General features: G+C 34.8%; 2 protein-coding genes across 2 annotated transcripts; both read right to left on the reverse strand.

Annotated features, from left to right (window-relative positions):
* Positions 1-3,084: 3,084 nt before the first annotated feature.
* On the reverse strand, positions 3,085-8,620 carry LOC100346173 (olfactory receptor 8H1). Its single transcript, XM_089303229.1, has one exon. It carries the CDS (start codon positions 4,157-4,159, stop codon positions 3,212-3,214), a length of 948 nt encoding a protein of 315 aa, XP_089159355.1. The 5' UTR covers positions 4,160-8,620; the 3' UTR covers positions 3,085-3,211.
* Positions 8,621-13,219: 4,599 nt separating this feature from the next.
* Positions 13,220-14,158, reverse strand: LOC100345912 (olfactory receptor 8H1-like). Its single transcript, XM_002708926.4, has one exon. It carries the CDS (start codon positions 14,156-14,158, stop codon positions 13,220-13,222), a length of 939 nt encoding a protein of 312 aa, XP_002708972.3.
* Positions 14,159-17,661: the final 3,503 nt, after the last annotated feature.

The following is a 17,661-nucleotide window of genomic DNA, read 5'->3' on the forward strand; positions in this document are numbered from 1 at the left end:
CCTTAGAGCAGTGAACATTGGTATAAAGTTTATTGTGGTAAAACAAATCTTGAGGGATTTGTGGACAGCGGTATGACGCAACTTCCTGTTTAACAGCTTCAGTGCGGTTGCTACACTGAGCTCTAAGTCAAGGACAATGAGCACCACTTGGGTGGAATCCGGGAGGCTGGAACATTCATTGGAAAACGAAACGTGGGGCCTTGGGAAGGATGCTAACAAGGCATATGTTGGTGTAGATTACAAATATATTCTGGGTTTACAATCAGTTTAATATGCAGACACAAGGCGACAGTATGTGTTAGCTTTCAAAAATCCCATTATAATTGCCAAAGTTCTCTTTGCAAAAATAAAGAATGGCTTTCCATCACATGAGACTAAAATTCAGGTATTTCTTAGTACCTAGCTGAGAGTTGGTTTGTAAGCATAAACTGTGTCAGGTATGTATGAAAATGGGCACACAGTAAATGCATAGCAAGATATATTCTTGCTATTAATAATATCAATAATTTGAAAGCAAAAACAGCTGTTCACAATTTGCCATGTTTCATTACAGTTTTATTTTTATATTTACCTTACATGGCATTTTGGTGTGGTACCATGAGTCAGAGAATTATATTTTAAATACTCAATAATATCTCATATCAATATGCATTAATATGAGTACATTAGGGAAATTAAAAAGCATGAAAAATTGTCTAATTTTTTGTTTTATCCATTGATTTTATTCTACTTATTTAATAACGTTCTGTGAATGCTTTCCAAGTTTAATATAAAAAGGAGGGAACAATCTTAATTTAACTACAATTCAAGCTCCTCTTCAATGTAAATGTTGTCTACACAGTTATAGGTTCTGTTGACTATCTTTGCCAAAACCAATTGATAAGCCATCTTTTAAATCATGGAAATAAACAAAAACAAAAGGGACATAAAACATAAGATAATTAGAATATGGAAAGAGTCTATAAACTTGTGAGATGACATAATGAATGTATAAGAAGAGATATTACCTAAAATAGTATACTATTAAAAAGCAAGTATTTTTAAATACTTATTTGTCATTGCAAACACAAACAAATAAGAGTCACTAAAAACATAGATTCTAGACTATATGGCTGTCAAATGAAAATACAGCATAGTATTTCTAAAATAAGAAAGTATAGTAGAGACAAATAATATACATTTAAAATATTTGAACAAATTCACACTTTTAAGTTCGTGTTAGTTGTTGAATTATTAACTTCTATATTAGAGTTACACTTCATTTTATTCAATCTAAATTATTTAAGATAAACAATCAAAAATAAATTCACAATAAAACCTTAACATAAACAAAGAAAAATATAATCGCATTGCTTTAATGAAAACAACCTAGTGACTCTTACAAAAATTTAAATACATGAATAAAAAGTTGAAATACTTTGAAATTGAAATAATAAAATCTACAGTAACTTTTTCTTTGCTTTTATTTTTATATTTATTTATATATTTGAAAGTCAGAATTACAGACAGAGATAGAAAGACACAGAGAGAGAGACATTACACCCAATGATTCCCTCCCCAAATGGTAGCATTGGCAGGGGCTTGACCAGGCTGAAACCAGAGGCTTCCTCAGGGTCTCCCACATGAGTGCGGGGGCCCAAGCACTTGGGCCATCTTCTGCCCCTTTCCCAGGAACATTATCAGGGAGCTAAGTGAGAATTGGAGCAACCGAGGCTCAAGCTGTCTCTCATATGGGATGCCAGTGCTATAGTCACTGGCTAACCTGCTGCACTTGCCACAGTCCTGGCATCAGCATCTACAGTAACTTTTAAATAACAAATAAACCTAAGGTTGCAACTTTAGAATACACAGAGGAGAAATTTTTAAAAGAACATATTTTAACATGCTATGTGACTAGAGCTTATGAGATGCCACAAAATCAGAATTTATTTTTGGTTATTTGCTAAACAAAATTTCTGTGTAATTAAAAACTATAAAACAAATACTTCAGATATTTTATTTCATAATATGCTTTTATAGACCATTACAAATCTACAGAAAAGGAGGAAAGCAATCATTTTTAAATTACAGAAAATTTCAACAGATATATAATTTATCGAAGTTACCAGATACATCACAGAAAGGTAAGATTTTCAAATGTTTGGCTGCTGTACACAGAAGAGACATCACTGCAGGCAGATATTTAAGTTCCTAAATTTAGGTTTTAGGTTCAAAGTACTGCAAAAGAGAAGGCTTTGATTTTGCCTGTGTGACAAGAACACTTTCATCTCAGAACTTTCAGTTAGAAAGAGCTTGATAAATTTTAAAAATATACCTATATACAGAAGGATGAAAATACTACATAAGGAAAAACATAAATTTTATTTTTATGACATAAATATAAACAATAGTTGCCTTAAGGGAATGTGTCCACAGGTGTCAACATTTTTAGTTTTCTATTTTATTTAACATTTTCAGTGGTTTCCAATTTTTTCCAACATTAATATAGGCTATTTTTATAACTTCATCATATTATAAGATTTGACTTTGTCCCAAAAGTACAATTGTTAAGTTGATATTTTCCCCTTTAGTTGTTTGTCAATTAAGTTAACCAAAAATATTTTGGAAAACACAGTGTTCTTCAAAAAGGCACCATTAATTAAAATTATTGCAGGAATATGCGAATTCTAAGACAATTGCTAACACTCATTGTTATTGCCTAAATACTTTACATCCACCTGTTAACCATAAGGACCAGGAACTAAAATTTATCTATTGGAGGACATTGAGGGTTGATTTTTCAGAAACTTATCAAGGGTTATGTAGCTCACACTGCAGAACAGCTAGAATCTCAATCCTAGAACATTTAATTACAAAACAAGTGCACCTAACACTTGTGATTTATCTCCTCCCCATACATTACCTGGGTGACTTCTGAAACTGTTTTACCATTGTGCCACAAATGTAGCTGTGTTTTCTAACGAAATACTCTGAAATTCATCATGTGCTTTTTTTTTTTTTGCACATACATTACACATATTTAAGACATAGTTACCAATTTCTAATATATAATACAGATTTCTATAAAACTTATTCCTCGAAATATTAAAGAGCATGATTGATCAAGTAAAGAGCACTTCTAAAGAAATAGAAAATCAATGGTTTGGCTGTTTTTCAGAAAAATATTCAACGAAAAGAAAGTAAAGGTGAAATTGAATGTTTAGCATCATTGCTATTCCAATGCCCTGGAGGTATCTCTCCTGTGCTTGATCCTAAGAAGAGCATTCTTCACTTCTTTGTTCCTGAGACTATAAATGAGTGGATTGAGCATGGGGATCACAACAGTGTAAAAAACAGAAGCCACTTGATCCTTTCCCAAGGAGTAGGACTTACTTGGTTTTAAGTAAGTGAAAATCATGGTGCCATAAAATATGGTGACTCCCAGGAGATGGGAGGCACAAGTAGAGAAGGCTTTTTGCTTTCCTGAAGTGGATTTAATTTTCAGGATAGTAGAGAGAATGGACACATAGGACACAGCTATTGTAATAAGGGATAGCATTAAGGTAGAGCCAGCAAAAATGAATACTGTGAGTTCAGTGTCATATGTGTCAGTGCAGGACAGGGCTAGGATTGGGAATGTATCACAGAAAAAGTGACGGATTACATTGGAGTCACAATAGTGCAATCTGCTTATACAAAGCACAGAGAAAGAGGAGTCTATGAAGCCAATCGTATAGGACCCAGTGACGAGGGCATGGCAGAGTCTTGGGGACATAATAAGTGGATAGTGTAGAGGATTGCAGATAGCTACATAGCGGTCATAGGCCATCGAGGACAGAAGAAAACACTCAGTAGCAGCCAAAAGGATAAAAAAATACATTTGAGCAAAGCAGCCCATGAATGAAATATATGTGTTGGAAGTCAGTAAATTCTCTAAGGTTTTAGGTGTGATGACATTTGAGTAACTGAGGTCCAGAAATGACAGGTGAGTGAGGAAAAAATACATGGGGGTATGGAGCTGGAGATCCAGGCGGATTATCAATATCATCCCCACATTCCCCAGCACAGTAACCAGGTAAATCAGCAGAAACAGCACAAAGAGGAGCAGCTGGATCTCTTCAGCATCTGTCAGTCCCATTAGGATGAAGTCAGGCACATTCGTGTTATTCCTTCTACTCATTGTGTCCAACTGCTCTAAGCTGTTAAGAAATCAACATTCATACTTGGGAGGAATGACTTCAAAAAGAGTTTTGTTTATAAGAATGATTTTGTTTTGTATACTTATTTTGATTATTCTGGAAGTTGATAATAAGCAGTGTTTTATATTCTGCACTGAAAAAAGCTTAGTTTTATTGTGAAGCATAGAAAATAGGTTCAAGTTGATATTTGGTATATACCAAAAGGCACATATTGCATGATTAGAATCAACTGTTGCATTGTTTGAAATAATTTATATTATTTACAATCCACAATAAAATATTATATCATAGTAGCTATGTTTTCCTCATCTACATTTTTATATGAGAAGGACATAGAAAGCGTAAGCAACTCAAAGTAAGAGGAAGTGTTAACTGTGCAATTCTACGAAGATAGTTGATTCAAGTGTGTCTGTTAATAATACTAGATTTATATTAATGATTCACTTCAGCAAATATGATAAAAGGATGCATAAATAATAAAAATAACAGAAAACTCTTTTGATCCATAATATCCATTTTGTTTCCAATAATATTTATACTTATTAATTTCATAAGTAGGGGACTTAAGTCAAATGAATTAAAATTATAAACACGTGTTTAAACATATATCTGCCTAACTTATCTCATTTAAAATCAAGTATTTTCCAAAAATAGCCATTGCTTTTAGACTCTGATTCCATCATATCTAATTTTTCATCCCACAAATCTAGACATTATTTAAACTAAGGAATAAATGATGTGTGTGTGCATACAGATCATTCTAATAAAGTCCTCATATTATTAAAGATCTAAAACAGATTTAAAACAATACTTACTGTGAGCCAATGTTGCTGAAGAAAAAAAAAACTTCAAATCTCCTTTGCAAAGAAATTTGTCAATTTCAATTTTTTACAAAAATAAAATGTGAAAATCATTTAAGGCACTGGGATTTTATGCTATATATTTTCTGAGGTAAATAATGCTAACATTTTTGTGCATTTATTTTGTTTCATCGTGAGATAAATAAATCAAGCTGGAAATTTTGTATGTAGCACAATCTAATGGGAGATTTTCAGGAAGTTAAGTCTCAGAAAAATACCAGGGAGCTGTGAATATATACAGAACAGAGGCTGCCTTGCCTCTCCCCTGGATAATTGCAGGAGCCACGTGGACTGGAGATCCGTGATCAAACCACACTTGGTCATCCTCAGAGGCCAAACTCAAGGAACATTGCTTGGCCTTTTTCCAAGGAGAAAAGTCAAGGATGAAATTAAGTCATGTTGAGTTTCAAACAAATGTTTTGCCTTTTCCTGCATATGCCACCAAACGAAGGACAACAGCAACTGTCTTCTTCTGTAATGCTGTTTGTTTTTTAATGGACACACAATAGTCATGGGGATCAATTTATGGGGATTCATGTGGTATTATGCACACTTATAGATGGTCTAATGATCAAATTAGGAAATTTTCAACTGAAGTGGTAGTTGTGTACTCTGTAACTGACACCATCAAGAATAAATGATAATGTTTCATAATGAAACATTTTTAGACTTAAAATGTTGTACTATCCTAGGGATAACACTTGTTCATGTGGAAAAAAAGGAATACAACAAAATTTAACAGAGAAAATGAAAGTAATTCCAAATACTGTTAACATTTTTTTAACCAAATTGAGATTCCTCCCAATTATTTCATTATGTGCACAGGATGCCTATTTGCATATGTAATAATAGATTAGCGTATTCAGTATCTCATCATCAGTTTGTGTCTAAAATTTTATAACATGCCACAATGTATGTTATATAAACTTTTGTTATATTGACTTGTTACAAATACTGCAATTTCATCTCTTAAATATTAGGTAAGTTCCTATAACTAAGTGAACTAAATGATGGCCAGCTGATACAGATTTTGAGGCACCAAAAGAAGTAATGCAGCTGCTGACACGGTAACATAGCAGGTAATGCAGTGCCGGCATGGCACCGTTTCAGGTACTGGCTACTCCACTTCTGATCCTGCTTTCTGCTATGCCCTGGGAAAGCAGTGGAAGATGACACAAGTGCTTGGGACCCTGCACCCACGTGGGAGTCCCAGAAGAAAATCCTGGCTCATGGCTTCTGACTGGTCCAGTTCTGTTTGTTGTGGCCATTTGGGGAGTGAAACAGTGGATGGAAGATTCTCTCTCTCTCTCTCTCTCTTTCTCTCTCTCTGCCTCTGCCTCTCTGTAACTCCGCTTTGCAAATAAACAAATAAATCTTATTAAAAAAAGAAGTAATGCAGATTTTCTATTCAAAAATGGCAACATCACTTAGTTTATTATCATTTTTCTCATTTTAAATAGAAAGCTGAATGCAGAGAAATAAAATCATCTCTGAGACTAGTAATCATTTTGCCAACAATTCAATGGCCATAAACTCTCACCTTCTCTATAATCCCATTAAATATTTTCATAGGTATGATTAAGAAGAAATATACTAACAAAGCACATTAAAATATTTTGTTGAGAATTGTTTCTCTAAAATGAAGAAGAAAGGGAATAAAGGAGCAACTTGACTAGTATACAAATGGGATCAGGGTAAAAGATACTTTTCAATATTGAGTTAAGTCACAACATTGAAATGAATGTTCATTTTGATTTAAAAGTGACTTTTTCAGAAAGTATGCACATAATGCTGACTTCCAGGGGATAATTTCTTGGCATGAATAGAAGAGATACTCCTGTGTTGATTATTTATTTGAATAACTTTTGGAAGGGCAATTATACTCACCTAAATTTCAGTGCTACTGAAAAACGCTAGCTTGGAGATTAAAAAGCAAGTATCAACTATTTCACAATAGGTTTAACCTTTGATTGTAAGACAAGGGAGAAGTGAAGAGTGACTTTTTGTGTTAATGTCACCACTATATGCATGGCAACTGCAAAATCTTCTTCACCAAGTATTTCCTACACAGTATTTTCCGTATTTCAAAACCCAGTTTGTCCAGGTTTAGAGAGGTTCGTGAAGACAAGGAAATTCTTATGCATCTACTGGGGCATAACATAAATCAAAATCTGATGAGAGATTTAAATTTTCTTCCATTCTTTTGAAGATATTACATAATTATATAGCTCACTGTATCCCCTCCTAGTGTTCTCTTCCTATGTTCTTTCCCTTTCTTATCTCTCCCTCACACCTGGTTTATTCTTCCTATTCATTCATCCTTAAAAACCTTTTTAACAAATTCTGTTCAATTTACATGAATAATTCATTTGCCCTGATTTACGAGGTTTATTTCTTCTTTTGCAAGCACCAGGTATTAAATGTTTATGTTATTCTCTCTCTATTTTAATTAACAATAGAATTTAATATACACATTATTCATTTGAATGTCATTTTCTTTTTATTCACATTCAATGTTTTGTATTATTTTTCTAGTATATTATATAGACAGTTTGAAGCAGAATTTTATTTCTTATTTGACTTCTAATAATTTAAGATTCTTTTAATTTTTAAAATTTTGGGTTAAGAGTTATTTTGCTTATTGCACACATTTAGTCTGTCATTAAAGATGCAAGTTTAGATGTCTGCAATCAAATTGGAGCAGCTGAGTTCAATCTCCAGTGCTTGCTTCTAATGCCAGGTCTCTCCTAATGCTGATCCCAGGAAGCAATGGCAGTGACTCAAATAATGAGACTTTTGCACCAACTTGGGGGACCTGAATTGGGTTCTGAACTCCCAACTTTAGCTTAAACCAACCTTTGCCATTGTGGGCATTCAGAAAGCGAGCCAGTGAAAGGGATCTCAACAATATTGTGTGTACCCCTCTGTGTGTGTGTGTGTGTGTGTGTGTTTCTCAAATAAAAGTTTTAAACTTCTATACTTAAATATTAATTTTAAATTGCATTGATTATGGTTAGAAAACCCAATTCTTTAAATTAAGATTTATATATTTATCAAAGTTTATGAATTTTTTATAAATGACTCAGATTCTGAGGAGGAAAATGTTAATCTACAAGTGTATTCTTACTAATTATACTATTCACATGCTATAAGTTCTCATCAGAGAGAAAGATAAAAATACAAATATTAGTGATATGTCATGTTAGAGGGTAAAATAAATGTATTATTAAAATGTAAGAGTTAACAGAGCATAGTAGATGTGGAAGGAGTGGTTCAGGAATAGGGACATAAAGAATCAATGAGAAATTGGAAAATCAAACTAGACTTCAATGCAAAGTTGACAGTTTTTCAAAGAATTGAGGAGGGTTCTAGTCCCGGTCGGGGCACCGGATTCTGTCCTGGTTGCCCCTCTTCCAGGCCAGCTCTCTGCTGTGGCCAGGGAGTGCAGTGGAGGATGGCCCAAGTGCTTGGGCCCTGCACCCCATGGGAGACCAGGATAAGTACCTGGCTCCTGCCATCGGATCGGCGCGGTGCGCAGGCCACAGCACGCCAGCCGCAGCAGCCATTGGAGGGTGAACCAACGGCAAAGGAAGACCTTTCTCTCTGTCTCTCTCTCTCTCACTGTCCACTCTGCCTGTCAAAAAAAAGAAAAAAAAAAAGAATTGAGGAGGGAAGAGTTAGCCCTACAAATGCATGGGAAGAAAGTGTTTCACACAGGGACAACTTCTGTGAAAAGATATTGTGCAGAGGATAGGTTGTGCAGTTTGAGGAGTAACGAAGAGGATATATATATATATATATATGTCATTCTTTGGAGATAGTAGAGGGAGTTGATTGAAGAAAGAAAAAAAAAAAGTTAAGAATCTGCACTGGGCCAGTGCTGTTGGGTAATGGGCTAAGCCTCTGCCTGCAGTGCTAGAATCCATGTTGGCACTGATTCATGTCCTGGGTGCACCTATTTCAATTCACCTCTCTGCGATGGCCTGGGAAAGCAGTGGAAGATAGCTCAAGAGCTTAGGCCCCTGCACCCACTGCCTGAGACATAGTCCCTAAGATATGGAGTAATTCACCTATTATTGGGGAGATGAAGAGTGCTGGGAGATGATTCTACATTTCACAGAGAAGAGCAAAAGAGAGAATGATGGAAGACATACCAGAGAAAAATATGAGGAGTGCAAGGGAAAAAGGCATAAATGGACACTTAAGCATCATTTATGACAATTAAATATATATCTACTACTTCTTAAGATGAATGGGGAAAGTTCATTTTATTTTGCTTCTAGAGACAAACTAACAAGAAAATATTGATATACATTATATATATTTCATATAACTAAAAATAAAAGACACACATAGTTAGAATCAAGATAAATACAATAAGGTGTGAAAGCTATGATGTTTCACACATTGATAAATTTAGAATATGCAGAATGAAAATCAATTAGTAAAACAAGAAGAGAGAGAAATTAATCAGTTTCAAAGGTTGCAATGATGATGAAAAATGATCAGAACAATCAATCTTATCAGATTCTGTGATTAAAAGAAAAAGAAAAATTATGTACACTTCATAATAGGAAATGAGAATGAGGTAGACTTTAATACCTCTCCCAAATAATGCCGTATCGTGTTTTGTAAGTTCTCCATTCCAAAACTTTATAAAGTATTACATTGTAAAACTGAGTTTGCAAGAGTCAGATCTCTGAAATATTGTGAGGGAAGGAAATAAAACAGATATATGTATACATATGCACACATAGATCCATTCACACACTCTCAATATTGAAGATAGATCCATTTTGAGAGGTTTCTTTGTGGTAGTTGAGATGCAGTCTTAACTAGATGACTCTATTTAAAATCATATACATAAAATATAACTTCCTATACATTTATTTCTACACCAAATCCCTTCAGAGAAAAGTCATTTGAGAATGAATTTATATGTAAATTACTATGTGACATTTAGTTTATAAATAAGAAATAATTTGAGAAAGAACTCTAGAAAGAGAATTTCTTCACTAAATAAAATTCATTTTGAATGGCAATATGTACATGACTGTTGAAACGCTGAAGACATAAACAAATATGAGGAACACAGTAGTATTTACTGCAATTAAAATATTTGCTCAAATATTTTGTATTAAAACATTTGCCAGCTGTTGCCAGGGACTGGATAAGAAATGCAGTACCCAGGACTCAAACCAGCACCTCTATGGGATGCCAGCGTCAGACAGTGGCTTAATCTGCTATTCCAAACCTCTGGTCGCCATACATTTGTTTTTGATGGAATTCAATCTCTTGCCAAACATATAACTGTCCTTTGACTCCACCAGAAAAATTACATTGGAACGTAACAACTAAATTTTTTTCCATTTAAGAAATAATATGTATGTGAGCTAATATGTATATGTGAATTTGAGATTCAGAATAATATTTTCCAGTACTTCAGTTTCTAATTTATTTTGACCAGTTATGAAATAAATCTCATGTTTCTTATAGAGACCATGATATATTAGCAGAAAGCTGGATTCGAAGTGGAGCATCTGTGACTCAATTGAACACTCAAACATGGGATGCTGTCAGGCAAGTTGCATCAAAGTGCCAGCCCCTCTAAATTGTTTTTATGTTCTATTGAAAACAAAGTTTCAAAATTGATAAGGAAAGCTTGGACAAGGCTTCTTGTATTGTTGTTCCTTAACATTAAGAAAAGCAATCATTCTTAGACACAAGAAGAAGTGAGCATAGGAATAAGAGTGATTGCATTTACACCTAAAACTATGGTTAATAAAACTTTCAACAACTTCATCAAGAATCACTATCCCAATAACCTACATGAAAATTCCACTAGGATCAGATGTGTGGTCCAGCAATCAAGATGCCAACACACACTGATAAAATACTATTTGAATGAAAACAGTCCATCTAGCAAGTGTTTCAAAAGCTTAAAAAAGAACAATTTGAAAATTAAATGATATAATTTAAAATAACCTTAAAATAAGACTAAAAACTATAGTTCCAATTCTAGAATACATAAAGACAATCTTTTTGTAAAGAAAATTTTCACACTTTGTATGACTAAAGTTTATTGGATTCCACAACATTCAAATTCACTTTCAATTATTTGCTATATAATTTTTCTCTATTAAAATGATAAAACAAAAATACCAACCTTTTCATTCTAGATTTAGTTTAAAATATTAAAAATCTATGGGAACACAAAAAAGGGAAATATTTCTAACCACACAAAATTTAACAACGTGACAATTTATTGATGCCTCTGACACATTACAGAAAGGTGGAATTTTAAAAGTGTCCCTTCTGCACCCAAAGGAGGCATCACTGTGTACAGATATTTAACTCAAAAAATTTACATCTCAGGTCCAAAACTGTAAAACTAACATCTAGAATTTGCCCAAGTACTAAGAACACATTAATCTCCCAGTTTTCAATGACAGAGAATATCAAATTTTAAACATGTAAGTAGATAATGCCAGATGAAAAAGAGTATATAGAGAATGAAATATTTTTGTGCAAAATATACACATTCAAAGTGATAGATCTAGGCTGGTGCCACGGCTCAATAGGCTAATCCTCCACCTGCGGCACTGGCACAACGGATTCTAGTCCTGGTCGGGGCGCCGGATTCTGTCCCGGTTGCCCCTCTTCCAGTCCAGCTCTCTGCTGTGGCCCGGGAGTGCAGTGGAGGATGGCCCAAGTGCTTGGGCCCTGCACCTGCATGGGAGACCAGGAAAAGCACCTGGCTCCTGGCTTCGGATCAGCGCAGTGCGCCGGCTGCAGCGTGATGGCCGTGGTGGCCATTGGAGGGTGAACCAACGGCAAAAGGAAGACCTTTCTCTCTTTCTCTCTCTCTCACTGTCCACTCTGCCTGTCAAAAAAAAAAAAAAAAAAAAAAGGAGAGAAAAGACAAAATGATAGGTCTAGAAAAAGATGTACAAAGCAGTCACTAATATTAATTTTCTATTTCCTTTTAAATTTTAATATATTTTCCAATTTTTCCCTAATATTAGCATATGCCATTTTTCTATAACTATTTCACTACTTGTTTTGTTCTAATTCTAAATTAATTGTCAATTGTTTTTCTTTATACTTGTCTGCCAATAAAATTAACCAAAATTAATCTGTAAAGTACATTTTTCTTCAGAAAAGGCATTTGCATTACAATATTTCAAACATCAGACTTTTAAGGCAATCAGCATCCACTATTACTGTCTTGAATACTAGACAGTTACTCTTTAATCATATGGAACTGAAATTACAATTTATCTCATATAATTATGGAAATTGAGGCTTAAATTTCTTTGACTTACTAAAGGTTATAGAGCTAACATTGTAGAAGAACTTGAATCTAAATACTGGAACTCTTGACTACAAGACAAGTGTTCCAGGCCTGTGCTGTGGGGCAGTAGGTTAGTTAATCCTCCACCTGCGGTGCTGGCATCCCATATGGGCGCCAGTTCTAGTCCCAGTGGCTCCACTTCCACCCCAGTCCAGCTTTCTGCTATGGCCTGGGAAAGCAGTAGGAGATGGCCCAAGTCCTTGGGTCCCTGCACCCGCATGGGAGACCAGGAAGAAGCGCCTGGCTCCTGGCTTCAGACCACAGGATCGGTGCAGCGCCAGCTGTGGTGGCCATTTGGGGAGTGAACCAAAGGAAGAAAGACCTTTCTCTCTGTCTCTCCCTCTCACTGTCTGTAACTCTAACTCTCAAATAAAATAAAAAAAATCTTAAAACAAACAAACAAACAAAAGAAGCATTCCTAACCACTCTGATTTAATTCTTCTCCTTATATTAAAAGATGATTTCTGAAACTTTTATTGCACCTAAATTGTAAGAGTTTTATATAATGAAATTCTCCAAAATTGGCATATGCATGGGTATTTGTGTGCTATTATTTTAAAAGTGATAATCTTGATTTTGTTTTTACACATCAGCTGCCCTTAACCACATATAAATTTATCCTTATAATATATATACATATTATTTGAAGTTAAAATTTAGATTTCTTACAATGTTTCCTGATATTTGGTCAACAAAAGATAACTTCAAAAGAAGTACAAATTAAAAGGTTCAGGTTCAAATTTTTCATCATGACCAAGGAAATACATGACAAAAATAAAAATCAAAGTATAGATGAGTTTGAATGTTTAGCCTCACAGCCGTCTTAATTACCTGAAGGTGTCTCCTCTCTGCATTATTCTAAGAAGAGCATTTTTCACTTCTTTGTTTCTAAGACTGTAAATGAGTGGATTGAGCATGGGGTTCACAATAGTATAAAAAACAGAAGCCACTTGATCCTTTCCCAACGAGTAGGTTTTTCTTGGTTTTAAATAAGTAAAAATCATAGTGCCAAAAAATAGGGTGACTCCCAGGAGATGGGAGGCACAAGTAGAGAAAGCTTTTTGCTTTCCTGAAGTGGAATGAATTTTCAGAATAGAAGAGAGAATGGACACATAGGACACAGCTATTGTGATAAGGGACACCATTAAAGTAGAGCCTGCAATAATGAATATCATGACTTCAGTGCCATATGTGTCAGTGCAGGACAGGGCTAGGATTGGGGATGTATCACAGAAAAAGTGATGGATTACATTGGAGTCACAGAATAGCAATTTACTCATGCCAAGCATATTGATTGAGGAATCCATAAATCCAATCATATAGCACCCTGTGATGAGGGCACGGCAGAGTCTTGTGGACATAATAAGTGGATACTGTAACGGATTGCAGATAGCTACATAGCGATCATAGGCCATTGAGGACAGAAGAAAACACTCAGCAGTACCCAGGAAGACAAAGAAGTACATCTGGGTGAAGCAGCCCGTGAATGAAATATACGTGATGGAGGTCAGTAAGTTCTCTAAGGTTTTGGGTGTGACGACATTTGAGTAAGTGAGGTCGAGAAATGACAGGTGAGTGAGGAAAAAATACATGGGGGTGTGAAGATGGGGATCCAGGTGAATTATCAATATCATCCCCACATTCCCCAATATAGTAACCAGGTAAATCAGCAGAAACAGCACAAAGAGGAGCAGCTGGATCTCTTCAGCATCTGTCAGTCCCATAAGGATGAAGTCAGGCACATTCGTGTTGTTCCTTCTACTCATAGTATCTAACTGCTTCAAGCTGTTGAGAAATCAAAATTGGCTTTGTGTATAAGAATGACCCTTTTTGGATCATTAGCTCAAGTTTTCTAGAAATTTTCAGTGAAGGGTTTTACAATACATACTGGAAAATCTAAATTTTATTGTGAAATATAGATATAGGTACAACTTGATACTTGAATATTATATAATAGATGATACATACTGCATAAATAAAATAAAATTTCCCTTGTTTGAAATGCAATCTATTATTAGCACATTTAATATACATGAAAATATTAATCGTTGTTATTGCAAAATCCTTTACCTTCATTTTTGAGAAAAAGAGCACAGAAAGTAAAGCTTATTCAGTGTTAGAACTAATTGTCCACTCTGTAATTCTACCATGATAGGCTGAGTCCAGAAAGCCTGTTAATAATACTGAATTACTAATTATTTACAGCAAATTTTCTAAAAATTCTAGATATATAATAAACAAGAAGAGAAAAAAGAGAAAGTTTTGATGTATTATGTGTATCACATATGATCTCTTTTCTATCTATACTTATAAAATTCTTCATTTGTAGACTTCAGTTGGATTGATTAAAATTCTAGATGATATATTAGTATTGATTCCCAGAAGACATTATGTTTTTACAACCTTGGCTCATTCAAAATAAAATTTCTTCCAAATATTTTCAAAATATTATTTGCTTGTGGACCTTGATTTATTCAGCCCCATATTTCTGGTCTGGAAATCCTCCTATTATCTACAGAAACAGCTAAATTAAATATGTGTGCATGCATATTTTTCTGCCAAAGACCTAATTTTTCTTAACTTGAACCAAGAATACCAATTTTCAGATACTTACTGTGAACCAAAGATGATGAAAGACTTTCTTTTAATCTTTTCTGCCTAGAAACTAGTCAATTTTATTTTTTTTTGCAAATAAAATATGAAAATCATTTAAGGAGTTGAAAATTTATGCTATATATTGTTTTCTCTTGAGATATTTTTTACATTTTTCTGCACTCATTTTGCTTAATTTTGAGATAAAATAAATCAGCTCTGAAGTTTTGTATGTGTCCTGGGGAAATGGAAACTTTAAAAGGAAAATATTTCACAAGAAAAATACCGGGAAACAACTGTGACTATATACAGAGAGGAGGATACCTTACCACTCCGCAGGATAATTTCAGGAACCTCGTGTCTCGGGTGTTGTTGATCATGCATTTGGTCAACCTCAGAGGCGCAATTCCAAGGCAGGGTGTTTGGCATTTTTCCAAGGACCAAAGGGAATGATTAAAGGAAACTATACTTGGTTTTGAGCAAATGTTTGTCCTTTCCTGTTATAACCGTCAAATGAAGAGCAACTGATAAGTTGGTTTTCTTTTCTGATTTTTGTACCTGTTTTTTAATTGACACACAGTAGTTAAATCAAATTGGAGGTACATTTGGTGGTTGTACATGAATATTTTGTGTAATTTTCAAATAAGGAAATTTTCAATTAGGGTGGTTGAAAAGTAAATTACACAGAAATAATTCTCTACCCTGACTACAGCCATCAAGAACTGTAATGACATTATTTCATAATGAAACATATTTAGACTAAAACATGTGATACTATCATAAGAATAACACTTGTTCAATATGAAAAAATACAGTGAAACAAAGCATAAAATGATAAAAATTACAATACTAATGTTTCGTTAAATATTTTAACTTCTACTAATCATTTCATTTTGTATACACAATGCTAATTTGTAGGTATAATTTATATATATTTAGTATCTTCATTTTGAGTCTAACATGCTGTATTCATATAATCTTTATAAACCTCACACTTTTGTCTATTACATATTAGCTAGCATTCCATAGCCAAGTCAAATAAACATTCACCAGCTGATAGAAATTTTGAGGCATTAAAAGGAGTAATAGACTTTCTATTCCAGTATGGCAATGTCACCAAGTTCATATTCCTTTTTTCTTTTTTTTTTTTTTTTTTTTTTCTGACAGGCAGAGTTGGACAGTGAGAGAGAGAGAGACAGAGAAAGGTCTTCCTTCCCTTGGTTCACCTCCCAAATGGCCACTACGGCTGGCGCGCTGCACTGATCTGAAGCCAGGAGCCAGGTGCTTCCCCCTGGTCTCCCATGCGGGTGCAGGGCCCAAGGACTTGGGCCATCCTCCACTGCCCTCCCGGGCCACAGCAGAGAGCTGGACTGGAAGAGGAGCAACCAGGACAGAATTGCTGCCCCAACCGGGACCCTGAGTGCTGGCACCATAGGCAGAGGATTAGCCTAGTGAGCAGCAGCGCCAGCCCAAGTTCATATTCTTGTAGTATTTGTGCCATATATTTTCCTGTCTTGGTGGAGATTTTTTTTTCTGAAAGATTTAACTATGAAAATGACATTTAAATATTTTGACAATTATTTCTTTAAAAACAAAGAAACTGGCAATGTGCATAAAAAGAATCAGAGTGAAATAGTCTTATAAATCTTGTTTAAGTCATGACATTAAAGTCAATTTCCATGTAGATTCAAAAGTGACTGTTTCAGAAAGTGGGCCATAATGCAGAGTTGCAGCAGATAATTGGTTGGCATGAGCAAAAGAGATATTTTTGTATTTATTTTATCTTTGTTGAACTTTTGGAATGGCAGTTCTACTCACCTAAATTTTAGTGACACTGAGATAGGCTAATTAGGAGATTAAAAAGTAAGCATCAAAATATTTCACTGTAGGTTTAACCTTTGATTTTAATTCTCATAAGAAGATAAGGATGACTTTCCATTGCAAGGCCAGCTTATGTGCATGGCACTGCAAAATCACCATCAGCAAGGTTTTTTTGTTTGTTTGTTTGTTTAATTTTTTGCAGTACTTTCCCAATATTGACGTCCAGTTTTGAAACCCAGTTTATCCAAGTTTAGAGCTATTCACTATGATGTGGCAATACTTATACATCTACTGATTCATTGCAGAAGCTGAAGTCTGACCAGAGATTTAAAAATTTTCATTCAAGTGATGACATTCTGTAATTACCTAATTCATTATATCCCCTTCTTGTGTGCTCCTCCTCACTTCCCTCTATCTCATACCTGATCATTCTTATTATTGTACTGTTTGGATCATTTAACAATATAATAACTCTACTCTTTTAATTACTAAAGTGTAATTTTTTAAGATGAATGTTTTTATGTGTAAATCAGGGTTACACAGAGAGAGGAAGAGACAGAGAAAGGGAAAGAGAAAGCTTGCATCCACTGGTTTAGTCCCCACATGATTGCAACAGCCAGGAGCCAGGAACCCCATCCAGGTCTCCCACATGGGTGTCAGGGGCCCAAGCACTGGGCAATTTTCCCTTGATTTTCCCAGGTACTTTAGCAGATACCTGGATCTGAAGTGGAGCAGCTGGGACTCTAACCTGCGCCCATTTGGGATGCTGGTGTCATAGGCAGTGGCTTAATCTGCTATGGCATGACACCAGTTCCTGTGTAATTTGTTTTACAGTTCTAACATATTTTTGTTTTAG

Source organism: Oryctolagus cuniculus, chromosome 1, assembly GCF_051225735.1.
Source record: "Oryctolagus cuniculus isolate XC-2025 breed Fujian yellow rabbit chromosome 1, ASM5122573v1, whole genome shotgun sequence".
NCBI lineage: Eukaryota > Metazoa > Chordata > Mammalia > Lagomorpha > Leporidae > Oryctolagus > Oryctolagus cuniculus.

Coding starts and splice junctions, on each gene's coding strand:
- LOC100346173 (XM_089303229.1), bottom strand. CDS start 4,159: ATGAGTAGAAGGAATAACACGAATGTGCCTGACTTCATCCTAATGGGA.
- LOC100345912 (XM_002708926.4), bottom strand. CDS start 14,158: ATGAGTAGAAGGAACAACACGAATGTGCCTGACTTCATCCTTATGGGA.